Source organism: Crotalus tigris, unplaced genomic scaffold (genome assembly GCF_016545835.1).
Source record: "Crotalus tigris isolate CLP2741 ecotype Arizona unplaced genomic scaffold, ASM1654583v1 scf7180000017685.4511686, whole genome shotgun sequence".
NCBI lineage: Eukaryota > Metazoa > Chordata > Lepidosauria > Squamata > Viperidae > Crotalus > Crotalus tigris.
This window is the reverse complement of record NW_024096565.1, coordinates 2,618,031-2,641,906: the sequence shown is the minus strand read 5'-3', so window position 1 is coordinate 2,641,906 and position 23,876 is coordinate 2,618,031. Positions and strand designations below refer to the sequence as shown.

The 23,876-nt window shown below is 37.6% G+C and overlaps 1 protein-coding gene across 5 annotated transcripts in view; it reads right to left on the bottom strand.

The window, feature by feature from the left end:
* The window catches only part of FGF14 (fibroblast growth factor 14), a 347,896-nt gene extending 334,611 nt beyond the window's left edge, over window positions 1–13,285 (bottom strand). The window contains exons 1-2 of one of the 5 annotated variants that reach the window (XM_039337731.1): window positions 13,260–13,285; window positions 12,247–12,619 (exon numbers count right to left, since the gene is read on the bottom strand). In XM_039337731.1, the coding sequence (XP_039193665.1) occupies window positions 12,247–12,456 (210 nt within the window). In that variant the 5' untranslated portion in view covers window positions 12,457–12,619; window positions 13,260–13,285. Of the gene's footprint in view, window positions 1–12,246 lie in introns of all 5 variants that reach the window. The other 4 variants (XM_039337730.1, XM_039337729.1, XM_039337735.1 and 1 more) reach the window with 4 other exon arrangements.
* Between the last annotated feature and the right edge of the window lie 10,591 nt (window positions 13,286–23,876).

Sequence of the window (23,876 nt, the reverse complement as noted above, 5' to 3'; positions counted from 1 at the left end):
CGCCCAGGTTTCTGTGGCTCGGTTGCAAACACCTCATGGGCCACTAGTGGGCCACGGCCCAGTGGTTGGGGACCTCTTATCTAGAGCATCTGGCTCAGTATAGGATCCTCTATTATAGCATCTCTGACAGATTACTTTCTAGGCTCTGAAGGCCTCTAGTAAAAGTAGCAATCTAGACAGGTCACAGAAGACTGTCATCTAAGCTGCCTCACGGATACATGATTTATATTGTGACTGTGCCTTCAAATATAATACCACATTAAAACCTCCATATTTTCTGACAGCACTTTGCACACAATGCCTTTCAGTGAAACAATTTCCTGTATTCACATACCCGTCATCAGGTGCACATTAGTGAAGCATGTAGAAATCAAGCTTGAATCAGGTTTTTGTCACTGAGAAATGAATCACGATAATTCTATTGTACAAATGTTATCAACTTGAATTCGCAAGACATTTTAGTACTTTCTTATATATCGGATTACTTCTTGAAAAAAATTGAAAGGAATTTTCTTGAAAGAAAATCTCAGTAGCAAAATACAATACTTCAGAAATCCAGTTTCCTGAACCTCTCCAAACGTACAGAGTTGTCTTTGAATGTGGACAATAAATAGTTAAAGTCTGATGCTCTGATTTGTACAAAGTGGGCCTGATCTCTGTTAAATTATGTTAGACTTTTACCTCCCAATTCATTACAGTTAATCCTCAACAACTGAGACCAGAATATTAGTTGTTAAGTGATGTGGTTGTTAATTGACCAGAACTGATTTTAAAATCATTTTTATTGTGTTAAGTGAATCATGTGGTTATTAAATGAATTGTGCGATCATTAAGGAAATTCAGCTTCCCCAATTTGCTGGTTGGAAGCTGGTTCAAAAGGTCGCAAATCATGGTCATGTAATAGAAAGATATGCAGCTGTTGCAAATGTCAATCAGTTGCCAAGTGCTCAAATTGCAATCACATGACCATCAGGATGGTACAACAGCTGTAATTTTGAGGATGGGTCATAAGTCACTTTTTCCAAAGCTGTCATAACTTTGAACCATCATTAAAAAACAGTCGTAATTTGAAATTACCTATATGTGCAGCAGAATTATGTGTAGCCCCACTGAATTTAATCGGACTTATTTCTGGCTATGCACAAGAGAGCAGCCTCAGGAATACAGGAAAATTGAAATCCAGCAGAGTGAAGTGACCATCTAAATATGCATACAATAGTAGTACTAAACTGCACTCCAAAATGAAATTTCATGTGGAAAAGTAACTCTAAAGTTAGTGGGACTTCCTTCTAGATAAACATGTACAAATATATTGGATACCTATCTCTGATGTTGTGCATAAACTTTTATGTCCATCAATAAATGGAAATGTACCAATCAGCAATTAATTGTCCTCAAATCCAATTTCTTTATTAAAATAGCTGTATTTTTAAAATGTAAACATTTTATCTGTTATTTTAATTATATATTCAGATAGGCTATTCTGAGAATGTTTATATTAAAGGGTAACATTTGAAAATATAAATTATAAAAGAAGTAAGCACTAATTTCTCCCAAATGCCAGTCAGTCTACTTTATGCTTAGCTATTTGAAACTTCAGCCACTATGTATTCTTCCCAGGAAGCCAAATATATAATTGCAGCAAAAAAGTATTAAAAATCAACTATCATTGATGATTATCATAAATATATCCCAGACAGAATCACAACATGAAAATGATCCAGCCATTAAGAAGTGCAGCATACAATCATTTACAGAAATTTAGAATGTTGTACTACATGTTGACAAGTGCTTCATCAAATAAAAAATGGTCTGTCAGAACTGGGTTGCAAGAATCCAGATAATCAGGAGGAGGCAAACAAAGATATACTTAAAACTCTACCTCTGTTGGTTTTTAGTGGTCATCCAGGTTTCTGAAATCAAATATGGTAGCTTTCCAGTGAGATCCATATAAATAGAACAGTTTTCATTTGAGTTCTGGGAGGAATATACCAACACCATACATCAAGAACAGATAGCTTGCTATACACAGATAGTGATTATCTGGTATACATATCAGATGCTCTTGTGGATTATAATTAACATATATTCTTATTTCTTTGTCTTCTTTTAGCAATATGTGAAATACCTGAGTTGCAGTTTGCCAGATCTAGACTCTGGAACATTTCCTGTAACTTTAATTATTACATAGGGAAAACAGACTGTTTGCCAGGAGTGCTTTTTTGTGCCATAGTATTATTGTTGGAAGAAACTAAAAGTATTAAAATTTTATTTTCTGCATGCCTTCTAATATTATAGGAACGCTCAAATAGCAGTTTGTTTTTTCTGTAGGATTTTGATTCTGGTCAGGATTCTGATGCTTATACAAAATGTTGATACAGGCTACTCGTTTACAAGATCGATAAGCAGAGTCTCCTTATTTAAAAAAAAAAAACACACCCTTCTTAACATCAAAACAGAGTCCCCTAACTTTCTGATCTCCTAATAAGATGTAACAATATCCAACCACCATATTTACAATTATCAATTTCAGATGCAAAAATTCAGATGACAAGAAAGAGATACAGGAAATCTGAATTCTCATTCAAATTTTTGTAGCCCAGATGTGGTTATCTAACAAAGCTGTAATTCCACTATATTTTAAGAACATCAATTAGAGAAATATGCTCTAAAATCTAATCATTTTAATTAAAGATTCCAGGAATTTGAAAATGGAATTTCTATACTATACTGTTCAGCAAATTCTTTCCCTTCTGACTCTCTTAAAGCAGACTGAAATATTTTAAGTTAATCTGGTTTTAAAAATATGAAAGACTATTCTCTGGCATAAATTTGGTAAGCAATTATGATTTTTTTTTCAGAGATGTTTCTCTTTAGAAATAAGCTTTCTGCAAAGAGAACCCATCCATCCTGGAAAATATTACCTACTTAACTATATGCTTAGATGAAAGACAAAGGGCTGACCTGGGACAACCAGCCTGACCCAGTGTGGTATGGGCCACTGACCACTTTTAAAAGCTGGAATGCAGGAAATTATCCTCTCTCTGTTTTTTCCTGATACATGTCCTAAGTATTGTTTTCTGACTTGTGGGAGTGATCCTGTCCTCTTTGTCTGCTATACTTCATTTCATTGTAGACACATTCCTTCACTCCACCTGGCTACTATGCACTGTGGCAGGAATGTCCACTAACTCCAATCATGATCGCTGCCCTCCACCTTTTTTTTTAAACAAGCTCACTAGTGAAATAGCAAAGGATGCATTTTAAAAAAAAAAAGGAGTTCAGTGAAATGGACTTTTTTTTCTTCAAAAAAGTGAAATTGACAAGCATTCTAACATTTCCTTCTAGTTCGAATGACAGGAAGAAGGGTACAACCTGGTGTTTTCTTTTCCTTGGTTTCTCTGGGTCAGCCTCATTACCACACCACACCAAATCAATTCCCCAGGAAAGTTAAAGCCATTTTTATTGAGACAACAGAATTTTGCACATCTGATTGTGTTTTGCCTCTTCTTTCTTCTTGTAGTTTGGTGAATTATAGAGTGTCTGTTTGAGCCACCAGATATATATATATTTCAGCATCTTTTGCCTAGGCAACAGCTTTTGTATATCTCTATCAAGGATGTTTTCCAGGCCCAGTGATCACACCAGAGGGTACCAGGGAGCAACTGATGGAAAAAGAAATCACATACTCTCAAAGTCCCATCCATGAAGTGAAAGTAATAATAATAATAATAATAATAATAAAAGAAACTGAAGAAACAGTGAACCACTTGGTAAGCTGTTGCAAGAAGATTGCACAGACTGACTACAAGCAGCGGCATGACAAAGTAGCAACAATAGTGCATTGGAAGATCTGCAAAAAATATCATTTGCCTGTAAACAAAAACTGGTGGGATCATAAAATAGAGAAATTCATAGAAAATTATAAAATTAAACTGCTCTGGGACTTCAGAATTCAAACAGACAAGCACCTGCAACATATCACCCCAGACTTAACAATTGTCGATAAGAAAGACAAAAAGTCTGGATAGCGGATGTGGCAGTGCCTGGAGACAGCAGAATAGACGAGAAAGAACTGGAGAAGATAACAAAATACAAAGACCTACAAATAGAAATAGAAAAATTGTGGCAAAAGCAAGCAAGAGTAGTACCAATAGTAATAGGCGCCTTGGGTGCAATCCCAAAACAACTGGAGCACCACTTGAACACCATTGGCATTGACAAATTCGCTATTAGTCAATTCCAAAAGGCGGCCTTACTAGGAACTGCTTCCATCCTGCGACGATATCTGTAATACCATCAAACATCCACATCTGCCTATCCCAGGTCCTGGGTAAGGACTCAGTAGGTAGACAAAATGCCAAATCCAGTCTGAACATCTGGCTGACTGTGCGATGATCGATAATAATAATATTAATAAGTTGGAAGGGACCTTGGAGGTCATCTAGTCCAACCCCCTGCTCAGGCAGGAAACCCTACACCATTTCAGACAAAATGGCTGTCCAGTCTCTTCTTAAAAATTTCCAGTGTTGGTGCTTGCTTTCCTGCCACAGATGAGAAGAGTAAATAACAATGGAATCCATCGATCAGGGAAAATGGTAAATGCAGAATGGACATAGTATTGGGTCATCACTATGGCTGAAGCATACAAAGGGTTGAAATCTAGAAAGAGATTTGTTAAGATTTATTCATTGTACCTAGTCTCTAGAAAGAGTGCAGAGAAGAGCAACAAAGTTGATCAGGAGACTGGAGGCTAAAACATATAAAGAATGGTTGCTGGAATTGGGTATGTCTAGTTTAATGAAGAGAAGGACTAGGGGTGACATGATAGTAGTATTCCAATATTTCAGGGGCTGCCACATAGAAGAGGGAGTCAAGCTATTTCCAAAGCACCTGAAGGCAGGACAAGAAGCAATGGATGGAAGAGAGAAGCAACCTAGAACTAAGAAGAAATTTCCTGACAGTTAGAACAATTAATCAGTAGAACAACCTGCCTCCAGAAGCTATGAATGCTCCAACACTGGAAGTTTTTAAGAAGAGACTGGACAGCCATCTGTCTGAAATGGTATAGGATTTTTTGTCTGAGCAAGGGGTTGGATAGAAGACCTCAAAGGTCCCTTCCACCTCTATTATTGATATTGTTGTTGCTGCTGCTGTTGTTATTATTATTTTCCACACAACAGTCAATCAACTTAAGAGTTGATGTGAGGAAAAGTCCATAAACTGCCCTGTTTTCCAACAGTAGCTTATAATAGTTTGACATTTTTGAAGTGAGTTGGTATTATTTTCCTCTGCATTTGTTTTCATGGCAGTGTTTCATTATTTTGCCCATTCTTTAATCGTGATTGCTATGTGCATTCCCTTTCATGTTTTATGTGGCCATTGCATGGGAAAGGAAAGACACATCCACAAAATAAATTATAAAAGTCCTTACAAAGACATAAATCCCACATATGAATTGTTTTAATGCCATTTGGCATCCCAGCAGTAGTCTGTCTGCAGCAAAGAGAGGATGAAGTCATACAGTATGTCCCACCATGACTCCTGTCTGTTTTAATCTTATTCTAAAATGCAGCATCACTGGCAGAAAGTTTTATATCGACAAGGCTAGTCTCTGTTCCCAGTAGGATGTTAGAAGAGAATGATCCCAGAATTTTTTTTGTTTCTATTAGTTCTGTATTCCCTATGTTAAACAGTTAAAAATAGTTGGTTTGGGCACTATGCCATATTTAATAAAATTGCTGATTGCTAGCACAGCAATATGTCTACCCAATGTATCTTTCTATCATCACAGATTCCTGATTCTTGCTCAGAATCATATGAACCAAGCAAAATGTCAGAACATCCCAATTACAAGAGAAGTTAAGTGCTCTTTTTAAAACCGAAATGCATTGCCAAATGTAAACTTACAAAATGAATTATTCTGCTAATTTTGAGCAACAGAAAACATGAGAATCCCCCTTTCTTTCAAACTAAAAAAATAAGGCAACTTTAAACTGGCAATATTTAGGGTTCTGCTGTAAAGTCTCCTTATCATTTGGAAACAGAGGGAGATCTACTCCGAGGTTGTGCACCTCTCAGTGACCCACTTTACTAGTGGTATAGTATTCATATTTGCATACACAACTTTGCCTCCTTGACTGAATGAGATCATAATGATTAACATATTTTCTTGAATTACAGTTGAGTTAAAAATGTTGAGTAAATTACTGATCATATTCCTTGTCTTTTGCACATATGTACCCTGGCCACCAAAAAGTAACTAGCCTATAATAAACTGCAGAAAATTCTGGACCCTGCCCAGAAGAAATTTCTCTCATTAGAATTCCATGTAGACTTGTGGGCATTTTTTTATCAAGATATTGCTTGCGTCCAGCTTTCGTTTTATACCACAGTCCAAAGAGAAGCCCTATAGACATTTACAATTCGCAAAGATAGGAACAAAGCTGGGGAAAGCAAGACAGAAATAAATCATATTGGGGATGATTTGGAAAAAAACATACAGATTGCATCATAACCTCCATGCCTGGTGTTCAGCTATTTATTACTATTTCATTAATTGCCTATTGCTCCATTAATATTTAATTAGCAAGAAATGCTAAAAACTCCCAGTTGGCTAACTGGAACTCAAAATGGCTTGCAGAAGACATATATGTTTATCCAAACTAACAATACATTATTGGTATCTTCACATTTGCATTTTAAATTATAGTTAATTGACTTCTATCCTCTGCTATGACTCAAGGATGAAAGGCTTTACCTTTGCCAAATCTTTTTTCTCCTATCTAAATCAAATATTTGCCCCAGATAACAAACTGCAAGCCCATTGCTGTTTCACACTTGGGGAAAATAGCAGCTTTTGAAAAGTAATTTCTTTAGGGATTCTGACATTATGTGCTTCTTTCTGTATGTGTGTCACAGTCCTACAAAGATCTATAGTCCTACAAAGGAGTTTAAACTCAGAAGCTGTACAAATCCTAATGCAAAAATATATTAACATTGAAAAGTACATTTGGATCCTTAAATATAGATCATGGATATATTTTGTCATCCACACATTAAGGAAGAACATGCATAAGAGTTGGTTAGGACTCAAGGTGTTGGATTTGGATATAGGACCTCTGTGACTTTCGTCAAATCACTTTTTGTATCTGAATAAATGCAAAGGGCTGGGAGAAAACACAGTTTTCAGCAAAGTTACACAGAACTATGTATAAAGACTTTTTCCATCAAGACGTCCACTATAAACTAGAAATGCTTCTCCCATTCCTAATTTCTCTTCCCTCACCCACATAACATATACCATTCACCTACGCTTTACATTTTATTTTCCCATTTGGTTGAAACAAGTTCACAAAATCTAATTTATTAGGTTGGTTTGTATGATAGAATAGAACTGACTTCTAATACAGAGAGACAAGCCAAGAATGCACACCAAAGCAAGATAAGTTTACTTCCTTAGCCAGTTGAAATTCAAAAGTATTACAAGATAAAATGATTGTTTCCAACTGAATTGTTGTTCTTTGTAAGTTAGCTAGCTGGCAAACATAACATTGCCTCTCATCCTGTCTATTGTCTTGACATTGTTCTTCCCTCCATAACAAATTTGGTAGTCCATATCCTTTGTGGTGAACATGGAAGAAAACTGCCCTACCAGCACCATCCTTAAATACAGCACAAGGAAATATGGTGATGAAACATCAGAAGGACCTTCACAATCACTAAATCTATTAGAAGTTAGTCCGCTTTCCTGTTTCCACTTCAAGTTACATTTCTCTCTCGGTTTGTATTAGAAAGTAAAAATGCTACCTTTCTGAACCAAATCCAATACTTAACTATCTGCAAGTAAGGCATTTCTGAATTTGTAACAACTGAAAAGTAAGAAAGACTTATTTTTGCAAAGTTGTAGAGCCCTATGTAGTCCAGGTTAATTTCCATATTCAAGACAGAAACAATGCATTAGCAAGATATAATCCGACAGAAAATTTGCAGTGGCAAATGTCAGTATTCTTTGGTGTTTTAACAGAAGCTACTAAAATGCAACAATTGTGATAATGCACAAGTACATATTGTCTGCAAGTTAGATCCCAGCAGCATTTCAAGACATTCAAGAGCATCATGCAGACAGTTCCTTAATACTGTAAGATGGGAAACATAGGATTGACCTGATTAAATATCAAATTACAGTTTTCCATTTCCTCTGAAAATGCTTAAGGACAAAATGCAGAACAATAAAGACTAATATGATGGCAGAAATTGAAGGACTGAGGCAAACAACTTTAATAATGACATACAATAATGACATACAAACTTGAGATTCTATTTTTTTCCATTAAAGTACTAAGGGACAAATTCCAAAGAGTTTCCCCTTAAATATACACTAGTAAAATGCTAAGAATCTATACCTTTTTCTCAAGACTCACATTTGATAGTCAAAATTAGAAAGAGACAAGTTGAACGTTTCTATTATTATTTTGGTGCAAAGTGTGCCATTAGTTATTCTCTCCTCTTCTAAAATTAAATCAGTGCCTCATGTCAACTATTTGAAGTATTACAAAAAGGTCTGAATAAGAAATTAAAGGAAACAAATTGAAGGAAACAAATATAAAAGAGAAGAGTTGGGCAAAAATCTATATATAAATCATGTGCCATATCAGCGATAAAACAACTCCAAGCACAATTTGTTCAATATTCTTTTATGATACATTTTCATTCATATTTAAAATTTGACAATCATTCCACATATTAACATAGATTCATTTTTTTCTAGATAGACAAGAATATTTATTTTGCATGATGGACCCCAAATTAAAAAGCTATAAAATCGTTTTGCCTTCATAAAATAAGGGCTTTTTGTAACAAAACGTCTGTTTGCAATACACAGTGAATTAAGTTGAATACAAGATAACCATATAAAGTAGAGCTAAAAAGTCATTTTCAGAGTCTCACAGCTACTTGCAATAATATGTACTCCTTTGACAAAGAAGTGATGATCGGTCGGTCCATGGTACACTGCAAGTTCAGTAAACCCACTGAATTTCTGTGGCTGTTACTGTTTCATAGAACTCCTTGGCATTTACCCAAAATTCTTTTGAAAAAGCAAGCAACTGCTTCAGTCCTCAGTTTTATAGCCAAGCACAGCACAGCACAGCAAAAGAAAACTGAGCAAAAAGAAAACGCTGCTTTCAAAACACATTTTAGTCATCATTAACGGTGATAGCATTCTGACTCTGGGAAACATTCCAGTTGGTTCCTAAAGATGGTATTTGTCCTATATGGTTTCTCGGGAGTTGTAGCATTTCAAACCTTACAACCAGGGTAGTCCTTTGGTGTGCCGGAAAACTAAAAGTATCGAAGAGTCCATCTCTGTAGCTATTCCGTATACAATAATGCCAATTCTTTCTACCTTAAAATTATAACCTATTTAGACCCTTCTGAAACATAGTTAGCCAATAGATCACATTCAAGTTACACCTTAAAGCTCCTTCGGGATGGCTTAACTACAGATTTCATGCTGATTGAGCCATATCCCTCAGAACTATAGATTAATTGCACTGTGCCTGAAAAGTTGTTATTAAGACAGAAGGTGGAAATCAGAAAGAAAACACATGATCAAAACTGACAGCTGGACATGTGGATACAAGAGGGGGACAAAAGTTTTTTGTAGGAGAGAAAGGGAGACAAGAGAAACTCAACAACTTTGGGAAAGCCAGTAGCCTGAAAATATCCATCTTCCATCATATTGCCTTGCGAACTCTGTGAGGCTGAGAGACACCCAGCTGCCAGCCAGGTCTTTGGTCAGACTTAATTCAAAGCAATCCAATTTCCATCATCTCCTTTAACACAAAGCTTAACCAAAAATGTTTTGTAATGGCACATATCAGTCAAACCAGATCTACATTTCCCTTAGGAAAGACACAGCAAATGATATATGTGGGGAAGCAAATTGAGAGGCCAATAGTTAGGAATCTTAAAGGCCTCTGACAAACAGTTCCATCTTACACTTCCAGGTAGTCTGTCATGACAGTAAAGCTGCAACAGTAAAGCTTGGGATACCCACACCGCAGTTCAAAAAACCAGCCTCCGACCATCGCTGAAGTATCAGAAACAAGCCAAGAACAAGCAGGATTGTTCTTGAAAGAAGCCCTAAGCAGGGGTTCTCAACCTTGGCAACTTTAAGACGTGTGGAATGTGGACTTCAACTCCCAGAATTCCTCAGCCAGCAAAGCTGGCTGAGGAATTCTGGGAGTTGAAGTCCACACGTCTTAAAGTTGCCAAGGTTGAGAACCCCTGCGGGCCTAAAGTAATCCAAACAATAGTCCTGTGAAGGAGTGCCTGGAAGGGGAGTTTAAGGAGCAGGAAACAGTCATGAATTCACACTCTTCCCCCCCCCCCACAATGCTTTCTCTCAGAAAAGGGAAAGGGGAAACCTTTTCCTCTTTCTTGCCTCCCAAACATGCAAGATTTTTATTTCAGACATAACCAAAGAAAAACCCCCCAAAGTTTATTCAGCTGGGGTTTGGGACAGCCTGGCATCCTCCATCCAAAAGTGAGCTGGTGAGGGCAGAAGCTTTTTGAGGGCTTTGTTTTTCACTGGAACATCTTCTCCACAAAGTAGCTCTGCACCTTTGGCAAAGTTGCCTACCACCAGCATGTGTCCCTCAGACCGCAGTGTTTGGCAGTGGGGGGGGGGGGAGGGTGTCTTCTGGTCTCAAGAAGCACAGACCACCAAACCCTGACTCCACCCCGCAACTGTCGGTCCTGCAGGGAAGCTTTTCATGCATCAAGCTCCTGGGTTCCTTTTGTGGGGATGGGGCATTCTGGCCTCCCCAGTTTGCTGAAAAGGAGCTTCCTTGCTGCAGCAGAAATGAAACTACTGAATGAGAGGGAGGGAGGAGACAAAGAGGAGACAGGCTTTCTCGAGAAGCAGAGTTTGTCCCTTTTGCATCACTCCAGTCCGAGAAGGCAGTAAGATGGCCCTGGTGCGACTGTCCCAAACTCTGGTAGGCCCCAGCTTTTCCAGTCCTGCTGCAGCTTGTTGATGCTGGGTGACAATGCATGCCAGTGATGTACTACACTGCAGTACCAGCATCAGGAACCTCTTGCTTAAAAGCTTCCACTGCAGGGCAGACAATACAACACACACACACACACACACACACATACTATAGAAAGATGCACATACAAATGCATACATGGCTTAAGCAGCCTTTCCACTTCTGCACTCCCCTCCTCCCTGATTTTGCAGGCGTACCATACACTTTGGAGACGCATGTCTCCAAAGAATGCAAGTGACTGCAGATACCCCAACTGCCATCCCAGAGAGGTATCCCATCCCACAACTGAAAAGTCTGACTGGGGGGGGGAGGGCTTGCTGGAGGATCCTGCTTCCCCACCAGCACAAGCCTTTGCCATTTGTCAATGCTGTTCCCTTCCTTTCCCTCTCTTCTGTTGAGAAAAAAAAGGAAAAGGGAAGGGTCGGAGGAGAAAGTGAGCTGTAGGGCACCAGCATTCCCTCTTTCAATATCCTGCAAGTTCCCTCTTGGAGTTGCCATGAATTGAATGCATGACTGTTACGCAGAAAGCAAACAGACAGACTGGCATTCAAAAGGGCCATTTTTATCTGAGCGGCAAGGCAAAGAGGAAGCCTGTCAAGGCACATTCACACATGCAGACACACACCCCTCTGCTATACTCTTGTTCAGTGGTTGGACTTTTCCTTAGTTCTTTCTACAGGCACAAGCTCCCTGAAAGTACTTCCTTTGACCCTGCCACCAGCTAGGGATGGAGAAGGGCTGCTGAAGAACGCACAGCTGGATTTGAAAGCATCACTTCACCTACTTTTGAAACATAAACGTTGTTTGAAAGTTGTACCAAAAGTCTCACAAAGCCCTCGGATGCACCTATAAGCCACAGGCTTGTACGAGTACAGAAGCAAGGCCTCTCTTCTGAAAACTAACTGCACCCATGGGTTGTGGGGGAGGTTCGATTCAGCAGCATGGTACAATTTCATCTTCTAGTGATCTAAATTTCTCTATTTCTGACTTCAACACAGTCCAAACAGATCTGTCTCATCTTGTTCAACTTGACCCTTACTTGTTTCCACACAGTGGAACATACATGCAAGTCGAAACTGGCCTAACTCCATTTCCCTCAGTTTCCCCTCAATAGGACTGCAGATCTGCCTTCAGCAAGCAACAGACAGTAATACAAAGGAAAAACAACACGATGTAATGTATTGCTTACCAGTTGGGTTCTTGTTTTTCTTAAGACTCTTGCCACAAAGACACTGCAGCATATGCGATCCTTTGCTGAAAATGTTCCAAAGAAACCACATTGATTTGGGCGAAAAGCAATCCAGCGCTTATACACCCTGAGATAGATGAGACCCTTGTGGTTGTTGCATAATAATAAATTGAGATCAGTTCTCCTCAAAAGGTGCACCAGTTTTATCATAGACAACAACAAAGGAAAAAAAATAATAAATTTGATCTCCCGGGGTTTTTCCCCCCTTTTCCCTCACGTGGTTTCTTTCTTTCAGACTTCTCAACGGATGCGTTTTTCAGCCAGAGTGAACCGTTATTTCCCCTCCAGAATGACGGTGGATTATCACCCAAAACTGTGGAAGGAAAAAAAAGACATAGATCCTCTCCTTTCTGTCTGTTTCTTCCCTTTCAGATCGAAGCCAACCAAGACATGAGGCGATGAGATTCCAGCCAAGGCCAAAAACTAACCCGAGACAACAGTAAAGAAGAGAAGATCCCCAAAGAAGACACCATTGCCTGTTACTTGATGGCTAGGAAGATGGGTGGATCTGCAGAACAAAGCCAAAACAGGATGCATCCTACTAAAAGATAGCCATGGTGCAGCCCCTGGAAGAGAGAACACGCAGCCAGTACTACCACCACCATCTACCTCAAGTCTGATGGATGAAAGCAGATGCTCCACTCGGAAAGTGCTGATTTTACCATCAAATCATCTCAGTGACATATGCAATTGTGTGGCACCTGCAGTTCCCAGTCAGACTGAACAACAGATGCAAAGCTTAGCCCTTAGCACGCAGGCAAACATATACACAACGGAGGCAGCTCTCTTCTCTTTCCTTCTCTCTCTCTCTCTCTGCTTCGCCCAAGACCGGCTTGCATTAGGAATTTCTCTATCTTCCCTGCACATGCAGAGAGAGAGGGAGAGGGAGAGAAAGATACATACACACACACTCACACACACACTCTCTCACACACACAAACGCATGCACTCACACAAACTGGATTTTGCTCCTGAGCCTTGGATATGAGTTACAGGCATTCAACCGGGAGTAGGAGGAGTTGAAATTTGCATTGAGAGACTGGCTTTCATGACGTAGCCACGTGCTTCCAGGCCTGTCACCAGTGAGATGCTTCAGCCAGCCCAGGGAAAGCAGTGTCACTGCAGTTTCTCCCTCCCCTCCCTTCTTCTCCCCCTCCATTCCTCTCACCAAACATGCTGCAGCTTAAAATACTGGACAGAGCCTGCTACTTGTAACCTCCGGGGAACTACATCTCTGCATGCTAACTAGAACCCAAATCCTCCACTCGATACACAGACTTGCCTGAGACATTCCTTTGAAAACTCTTATTATTAATGGAAAGATGGGGGGGGATTTAATTACAGACAGGATCAAAGGGTCACAAAGAATAAACTTTCCCTTTTCCCTGAAGAGCCAGGAGTCCACACAATGTACACACTTTCCATCAAGAGAATTATGTCAGCAACAAGAAGGAACTAACAGGAACACGTTCCCCTTCTTCTCGCAGTACCTCCTGAGAAACTAAGAGATTTTTCTTGCAAATTCTGAACTGAAAAACTGACATGTGTCCATCTCCTATTATTCAGGAGAAAACTTGGTGATTTTGGAACTGAGAAGAATCTCAGCTGTCTCCCCTGTTTTAATGATTGACAAATCTTGTTCAGGACTCTATCTGTAAAATGAGAATAAAAATAGGCTACGTTGCTTTATTCTTATGGAAAAAAACAATACAGAAGAATATTTGATATATTTTTATAAAAAATTGAGTTTGTTATTTAAAATGCCTAGAAACCTGTCTCCTTATTGATGTAGGCCTATACATCTTTTTACAATCACATATTAACTCCATCTACCCCTTTCCTTCATTAAGGCAAGAACGTCCCAAAATTGTTCCAATAGCGATGAATTTTAACCTCTGCTATGTTCTTGGATCTTTATTATTACCGCTTTAGCACCTCCATTTTACTAAAAGGAGACCTACCTACAAAACTGATTTAAAAATGGGAAGATTGTTTCTTTAGAAGGAAGATATTAATTGTTGCTCAGGTTAAAAGACTCTTTATCTGACATGTAAAAGTATTAGCTATACTGTTTCCAAACTGAAAAAGGATAGTAATTTAAAATATCTTTGGTAAACCCTTTCTTACAAGAGTTCCCCAATAAATGGGAAATATGATAGACTGCAACTAGCAGGGCTGATCTAGTTGGCCATGTCATGTGAGGGAATTCACTGAGGAAAGCAATTACTGTACGTTGGGAAGGGTTAGCAGTAAAAGGAAACCAGGCCCTCAAAGAACATGATGACTGGACACCATCAAAGCTGACACCAGCCAAAGTACAGAAAAACTCAAGAGAAGCAGTGCAAGATAAGATGTGGAGAGACCTGGCCCCTAGAATCACCAAGACCCAGTCATGACTGAATGTATAACATCATCATCAGGACCAAATCTCCCGACACATTCTAGTCTGCACAATTAACAAGGTTTTGACCCTTCTACCAAGGTTTTCTTCTTTGAGACCAGACTTAGGGAAAAGAAAGGAAGGAAGGGGCTTATGATCTTCCTTCTAGAAGCCCAGAAATACAAAAATTTGTGCTAAGCTTGAAACAGAAAAGGTAGCTATACAATTCTGCAGCCTTCAACGTGGGGAAGCTTCTAATAAAAATATTCTTATTAAACTTATGTAATGAAATCTCTAAATATAAAAGGGAAATTACCAAGAAAAGGATTAAAGGAACAATTTATAGGAATACAGAAAATACAAGGGAATGCAATAACCATCGCATTTCAAAATGGGTTCAGAATTCAATAAAAACTGGCAGGAGATGACATTAGCTTCTTACCTGTATGTTGTTAGGCAGTTTCTCCTTATACTTGCTTTACCTCTTCCCTTTCTCTTCCTGCATTATCCTAAGCTTATAACATGTAGAGGATAGGAGAAAACCATATTCTTTTAAGTAACTGGCTGGTGCTTTCTTCAGTTGTTCAAAATGTTCTGTATCTGAAACCTTGTTTCCACCTAGCAAAAGAGAAATTATCCAGTAGTTGGATCCATCTGTCTAATGACCCTTGGTAAAATAACAAAGGTGCAATCTAGTTTTTACTAGTTGTGCCATTGTACTGGATATATGATAAGTGTGACTTTTTACTACCTGTATTAAACTTTGCACTGCTGTTTAAAAGAGGACATTTTCATGATCTGTACTCTCCATACAGAAAGCTCAGCACTAATATTAAAAGTTATAGGAAACCCAGTGTCAGTAAAATTGTTTTCTTTTCCATTTTTCTATCGCTTTTCCTTTTTTTTTTTTAATTGCTTGTAAATTTGCAAATATCCATTCAGGTTACTTGTGAGACTGCCTCTCCCTAAGGTTATATATCTGTCCTTCTAGATTACATAGGGTGAATGAGCTTTGGGTTCTCTTCCTTAAATGTTGCCATTTGATGGACCTTTGGAAATAGGCCTGCTTGGTGGTTGCCCCAGTTCTAGGGAACAGCCTCCCACCTGAGATCAAAGGCTTTCTACCCTTTCAGCTTTCCAGAGAGCTGGGGAAAGGGGTACTTATGTTTTTTATCTTTGTTTTGTTTATTGTGAGCTGCCTACAGTCATTGTAGGACAGGGGTTCTCAACCTTGGCAACTTTAAGACTTGTGGACTTCAACTCCCAGAATTCCTCAGCCAGCTTTGCTGGCTGAGGAATTCTGGGAGTTGAAGTCCACAAGTCTTAAAGTTGCCAAGGTTGAGAACCCATGTTGTAGGAGATAGGCAGTCATATAGGTCCTGTAAATAAATACATTCAGGCCATTCAGAATTTTTGTTAAGCATTTTATTGGGACTACATAATACTCTTAGGGACATAATTCAGATGTTCAACAAAAGGCAAAAAAGGGGAGCAAAGAAGAGGATGAGCATTACTATTGACATCTAAAGAACCCTGAATTCACAAATTCAGAAGTGCATGATTCTGTTGCAGGTCTTTCTGACTAAGCAAATTATTTAGTCCCAAAAAGACGAGATAAAAAGAAAGCTGATGACTAAGTGATGGGAATGTCATCTGGATTCTTCATAAAATTATCCCAATTAATTGTGCAGATTGTTCATTGAAAAGATCTGGAAACAAACTTGGCATGAGGCACCATCATATGCGTATGACTTGAAACTTGTTAATCTCTCCATAGATGATATTGCATTCAAAGAGTCTTCATTGGCAGTTTCCTGTTGAAATATCAAGTGGGGTACTATAAGGTTCAATCCTGGATCCTGTATTCTTCAACATTTTTATTAATGTCATGGAGGAAGAAGTTACATTTGAGAATGAAACAAATTTGGGTGGCCAATCTAATATAACTATTTTCCTACTTTGGACATATTATGCAAAGCCCTAGCTCTCTGGAGAAAGCTCTGATGCTAGGAAAGGTGGAAGGAAAGAAAAGTAGAAATGACCAGCAGCAAGGTGAATGGAATCAGTTACAATGGCAATGTATGCACAGTTAGAATATGACCAAGTTAGGGACAGACTGTCACAGAGAAAATCTGTCTACGTGATCACTTAGAGTTGACAACATGTAATATTAAAGAAGACAGAAATAAAATTCAATACCATCCTATATGAAAGTTTAATGTAGCAGAATGAAAAATAAAGAAACAAATGGAAAATTGTTCATGTCAGAACCAGAAGACAAATGCAAAACTTTGTCAGGAGACTGAAAGATTTAGCAATATTTACCCTTGGGAAGACAATACTTGAGAAAAAGAATAGGACTGTTCAGAGATTGTCACAAAAAAGAAGGCCAGTACCTGTATTATCTTCTTGTACAAATTGCAGACATATAATAATGGATTTAAATTACTAAGAAGGCAGGCTCCAAATGAATATTGAAAGAGTTGTGTGACAATGAAATATATAATAATATATATTATTACATATAATATAAATATATTCCTTCCATGAGCAAAGAATTGGACCCAAATTAGTTAAATGACCCTCTTCAATTACTGTATGTGATTTATTCTGTGTCATTTGGCACTTGAACTGAAAATGAAAAAACCCTAAAGCAAAGGAGAACAAAATGTTCAAATGGCTAACAAATGTTGCTTTAAGAAAAGGTCTACACAAGGGGAAGTGAAATGAAAGTGAGAATTTCTCAATAATCTTTCAGGTTCATATAAGTTTACTCAGGAGGAAGTCTCAATTATTTTTCTGAGATTTATTGTCACGGAAGTATATAGAAAATGTCATTCTTAATCTGCAATATCAATTCACTTCCACTCCTAATTGATTATTTTGTGATGTTAATTAATAGTTTCGGAAATGTTTTTTTTATAAACTTCTACATTTTAATTTTAGAGATTTTTGCAGCTTTTCTTTGTGTTGCTTTACAGAAGCTGCCTGAGTAGTCTGATTTTAGATTACTGCTGTGTTGCAGCAAACCAACCAAGTACTCCACTTAAGTGCCTTATCAAAAACATGTCCTGTTTTACTGTGGCAAAAAGTTGGATGGAGAAGAACCTGTGAAGGTAGAAATCTATCAATGTCATACAGGCTACTGCAAAGTGCAAATCTGCCCTCTTTTTCCCCATTATCTTCCTTGCTCTATCAATATTTTCACAAAGCCTGTCTAGTCTACCAATTTCTCTTAGAAGGTTAAAAAGAAGTTTTGTAGGAAAAGATTTAAAAAAAAAGTCAATGAATTTAACCACATGGTCATGGCTACCATATTGATTTTTTAAAATTGCCCATAAGGACCAGGTGGCAGTTAGGAAGCAATGCGTGTGTATATTTTTACTTATTTCTAAATATATTACTTTTGTAAAGACACTCCTAAGATAAAATCCAAATTTTACTTATTTAAATCCCGCTTTATTTGTTTTTATAAGTAACTCAAGGTGGCAAACGTACCTAATCCTCCTTCCTCCTATTTTTCCCACAGTCACCACCCTGTGAAGCAGGTTGGGCTGAGAAAGGGTGATTGGTCCAAAGTCATAATATTAAAAACATGATATTAAAAAATATTTCAAGTACTTCAACTAAATAAGAAACTGTAATGTCTATGAAGATCCTCAGTCCTCCAGGTCATAGTTATCCCAAAGGTGCTTTTTCACAAGGCAACTGGACTTTCTTGTCTTTGTCTGAAGTCATTTCGCTTCTCATCCAAGAAGCTTCTTCAGCTCAGAAACTCCTTTCAGCAGTTCCAAGAATGGCTCCACATCCATTTGCACCACTCAGGTGACCCTGATGACATAAATAAGCCTCCAGGTGGCCTCAACAACTTTATAAAAGAATGCAAATGACCAGCTGCCTGCAAGGAGTATAAATCCTTCCATTCCCCACCATCCAGTCAGAGCTGAAGAAGTTTCTTGGATGAGAAGCAAAACATCTTCAAACAAAAACAAGAAAGTCCAATTGCCTTGTGAAAAAGCACCTTTCGGATTAAAAAACTGTAATGATATGTATGAAAGACCTTGGGAGTTGGGGAAAAGAGATGCTATTTAGAGAATGGTCAGATAAGAGACAGCATAGCCGGCAGCTGGATAGTGGACAGAGCAAAAAGCTCAGAAGGGATCCTCCCTATTTTTTGAGCTCTAAAAGAGACAGCAGAAGAATTCTACTTTCAGACTGGCAAGATTCTGTTAAAGTAAAATAGCTTTATAATAAAATTATAATTAACTTATCTAGGTGTGTTTCCTATCTGGTCTACCTGATCAGGCTGACAGAAAAAAATGACAGCTTATGCTAAGCCATATTTATTATGATCATAATTTGCACTTCTTTAAGTTAGAAAGTGCAGGATTTGTAGAACTTACAATGTCTAGGACAGTGGTGGCAAACCTACGGGTGCCAGAGGTGGCATGCAAAGCCCTCTCTGTGGGCACGCGTGCCATCGCCCCAGTCCTAGGCCTTCAACTGGGTTTTATAAAACCTTTTCACTTTAGGCCTCCGCCGCCATGTACAAAAAAAAAGGTTAAATCAATTAGTCAATTTCAACTTCTTGCAGGAAAAAGAAAGATCTTGCAAAGTTGGAATTGATTGATTGAACTTTTTAGTCCCACCCAGTCTGCTGTTACCATCCAATGGGCCACACCCACCTGGCACCTGATGATGCAGAAGTGGGTTTTGGGTTGTAGTTTGGGCAGGTTCGCCATCACTGGTCTAGGATCACCTGGCAACAGCTAAGCAAAACCTTTTGACGTGACACAACAGCTTCTGAGAGGAGATAAGTGTGTTCAGTGGGAATGGAGTGGTAGATTTTACACTTTGAGGTCTGAGGTATGAAAATAATAATCAAATAATCTTTTGTGTTTTCAGACACCATATGTGATCTAATTGTAGAAAGCTTGGGATTAATTCAGTGGTTTGCAATTTGGTGCACTTAATAATGAAAAGGGTGAAATGAGCAGGGTTTAATAAAGTATTATTCAGTGAAGGAAATACTGGGAAATATGTGCTATATTTGAAATTAACTCCAGTCCGCTATCATTAGATAGTACCAAGGTAGATTTTCCGTAACTGCTTCCTAGAGTGTTTTTTTAATTATGTGCTGAATAATGGATAGCTATGATTTACTTTGCTTCATTATCTTGTAAAATTAGCCCAATGAATACAAGAAAAAGAGATCATGCTTGTACAGGTAGTCCTTGACTTACAGCAGTTCATTTAGTGACCATTCGAAGTTACAATGGCACTGGAAAAAATGACTTATGACCCTTTTTCACATACATGACCACCATGGTCATGTGATTTACATTCGAATGCTTGAAAACTGACTCACATTTAATGACAGTTGCAGTGCCCTGGAGTCATGTGATCCCCTTTCGCGACCTTCTGACAACCAAAGTCAATGAGGAAACCAGATTCTCATAACAACCCGTTTACTCATTTAAGAACTGCAGGGATTCACTGAACAAATGTGATGAGAAAAGTCATAAAATGGGACCAAGTGCACTTAACAAATTTCTCACTTAGCAACATAAATTTTGGGCTCAATAGAAGACATAGGTTGAGGACTACCTGTGCCACCTTTGCACTTCTGAGTTCAGCATTTGTATAAACTACTCCAGAAATATGTCAGCAGACTTTTTAAGCAGAAGAGTCTTCTGTGTAACCTGAGGAATGTTATTCCAGTGCACAGTTCTAACCTCATTTATCTTCTACATTATTTGGTGGAAACAAACAACAGCCAGTGCTTAATATTTCTCCCCATAACACCATTATTTGAAAATAATGTTGATGATAAAATACCCCTCAAAATATATAGCTCTCTATAATCCAGATGCTTTCAACTGTGCTGTAATGGTTTGTTTGAGTTTGGTTTAATGTGTGATATGAACCTATGCACTGTAAATAATAATTAGAGTTAAATGGGTGCATTTGTATTATATATGAATCCATTTATTTTGTAATTCAAACACTTCAGTGCACTATCACCATATTTCTATTATTTTTGATAATATTTACATTAATAAATATATTAATATGTTTGCACAAAGACTAAGTACCTAAAATTTTGCCTAACTTAGACTTGCTATACTGAAACATATGGATGAGACCAGGATCTGCTGACCAAAGCACTGAAGCAAATATTGTATTCCCATTACTTGCAGTCACTGCTATTTTATAGATATATTTTACAGGTTTTTAATGTTCTCTTTAAAAAATATTTTAAGTAGTGCATGCCTTTCTTAATTAAAGACTTTAATCAATATAGCCACTGTTCTTCCAGAGGCTGAAAAGGCATTATGTATTGCAAACTGTATACCCATGAGACATAACTCTTGTCCATTGCCAGCAAAGCCTTTATTACCAAGATTGGCTATGGTATGGAAATTTAACCCTGAAATTTGTACAGAAGTCAGGAGGGATTAACCTACTGACCTAAAGCAACATTCTTGCTGATGAAACAAAGCTTCTTGCAATTCCTGTTTTGCCATGATACAGAGGTAACAGTGTTGAACATCTCTCAGCAATTTTGCACTTGAAGCTACTTATTTATTTTTAAACAAATGATTGTCTCTCAAAAGAAAGCCAGAGTTCCTGTCATTATTGATGCTGGCTGCAATTGAAGAAAGTTGGGATCTCATAACACTGATGGCCAGAAAATTGCCCATTCCTGGGTTTGTATGTTTGGGTTGGTAAACTCATTTCCATAAACCTAGTAAACTTTTTCTAATCACATATTTTTATTTTGGCATGTTCGGATGCTAGAGTTAATTTGGCTTGCTTGTCATCCATATTCATGAGTAAATATATTCATAATTATATATGTGTATGTGTCTATGAAAATACTTATCTATGAGAGCCAATTTGACACAGTGTACTAGCTAAAGGCTCTAGGCAAGAAATCAGGAGACCAGGAGTTCCAATCCTAATTTAACTACTAGGCAACTGCAAACCACTTCTAAAAAATGGTGCCAGAAAACAACAACATCTTCTCCATCATCTTGGCAGGAGTCAAGACTAACTTGAAGGTACACAACACACACACATACACATGCTTGTGCTATAACCAACAGTAATAGAGCATTGCAACATCTCAGCTCAGCCAACCAGCTAACTTTCAGCAACATAGTTACCTAGTTTATTTATTTATTTATGAGACTTATATACCGCTTTAAGTGCAAGCACTCTCTAAGCGGTGTACACCAGTAAGCAATGTATTTACATTGCCCCCAACAATCTGGGTCCTCATTTTACCTACCCCGGAAGGATGGAAGGCTGAGTCAACCTTGAGCCGGTGAGATTTGAACCGCTGACCTGCTGAACACAGTCAGCTAAAGTGGCCTGCAGTACTGCACTCTAACTGCTGCGCCACCTCGGCTCCTTCTTATTTATTAATTAATAAATTCCTTAGTTATTAATTAAGATTATCTCAGTAATATAAGATCATTTCCTTTCCTACAACACTGCTCAAAATATTCAAGAATCCTTGATACAGAGCTTTCCTAGGCATATTCTAGCATATTCATTCATTCTTGAATTTATTTTATATCAGCAGTTGTCTCACAATGGATAGAGATTTCTTGATAATTGAGACTTGAATGTGCGAATTGATTCAACTCAAAATACAAAACAAAACAATATAAAACCTCTATGATGATAGATTCACTCGTGGAAAAGATTATTTACAGTGTTTCAAAGAATCTGTATTAAAATCAGGTCCATTTCCTCATTTGTTAAGTTTGGGTGAAAAAGGCTTTGAAACTAAAACTGAAACTTAGTTTCCCGATCTAGATTTCTCTTAGTTTTCTGAAGGCAGTCAGGATGGAGTTCTTCACCTACCAAATATAATTTTCTAATGGATTTTTTTCTTCTCTTTAATTCTGTCCCTGACAATATGCACTAACCACCTGTATGATACTTAACCACCTGTATGATACTTCTCCTTGTAATGTAACAATGAATGAAATGTAAATTCTTACAGGTTATCCAGCACATCTCTAGGTCAGTTGCATTTCACTTGTCTACAATATGCCTAAAAAATACCATTCTGTCAAGGTCCCCGTTTCACAAAAATGATCCAGTCAGCTATGCTTTGGATCAGATACTAAGAATAAAGCAATTTCTCTGACAGTGGAACAGATTAGATCGAAATCAGTTGCTAAAAATATAACATTGAAAGTGTCTCATACAATTCCAAACCATATTATGTCATCCAAGAAGAATACAAAAATGTGTCTTTTACTGTGTGCCGTATTTTTTTCCTAAATTGCTGGTTACCATGGCAATAAGTGCCAAATGAAAAATCTTAAAATCAATATTTATGACACCACTAAGGTAAATATATACTAAGAGGTGAGAAATAATTTAATTGAAGATAACAAAGATAACTAATCAGTATCTTGATATGTTCCCGGATGTTTGTATAAATCCCTGGAATAAGTTTATTGTATTTATAATATATCCCAAAAAATGACATAATACGAAAAAGTTGGTTGAATGTTAAGCGTTTCATCAGATGTACCTACTTTTTTTAAGTGTTTATTATTTTTTTCATACAGTTCAGTAGTACTTGTTCAACAAATGTGTTGTCTGAGTTTATCATTCACTAATACAAATTTAATTGCTAATCTTTATTCTTTTCTCCAACCATTGATAAAATAAGTCCCAAGTTTGATAGTATTCTGTTTCTTCTTTTTCTTTCAACCTCAAAGTAAGTCTGTCCATTTCCGTACATTCTAATATTTTTTTAATTATTTCTTCCTCTGGTGGTATTTCTTCATTTTTCCAATGTTGTGCGAATATGATTCTTGTCGCTATTATCACATATAGAATCAAATATATGCTTTGTTTATCAATCTTTTCTGGCATTATGCCTAATTTAAAAAGTTCAGGTTTAAAATCTTCATGTTTTCCCAACATCCTTTCTAGCCAAGTATGATTTTTGTCCAATATCTCTTTGCTTTAACACATGTCCACCATACATGATAAGTACCTGATTTGTGTTTACATTTCCAATATCTATCTGACATATTTTTAAACATTTTTGCTAATCTTGCTGGTGGCAAGTGCCATCTATAAAACTTTTTATATAGATTTTCTTTATAAGAAGTTGATATTGTCAATGTATAGTTTCTTTCCCACAGATTTTGCCATT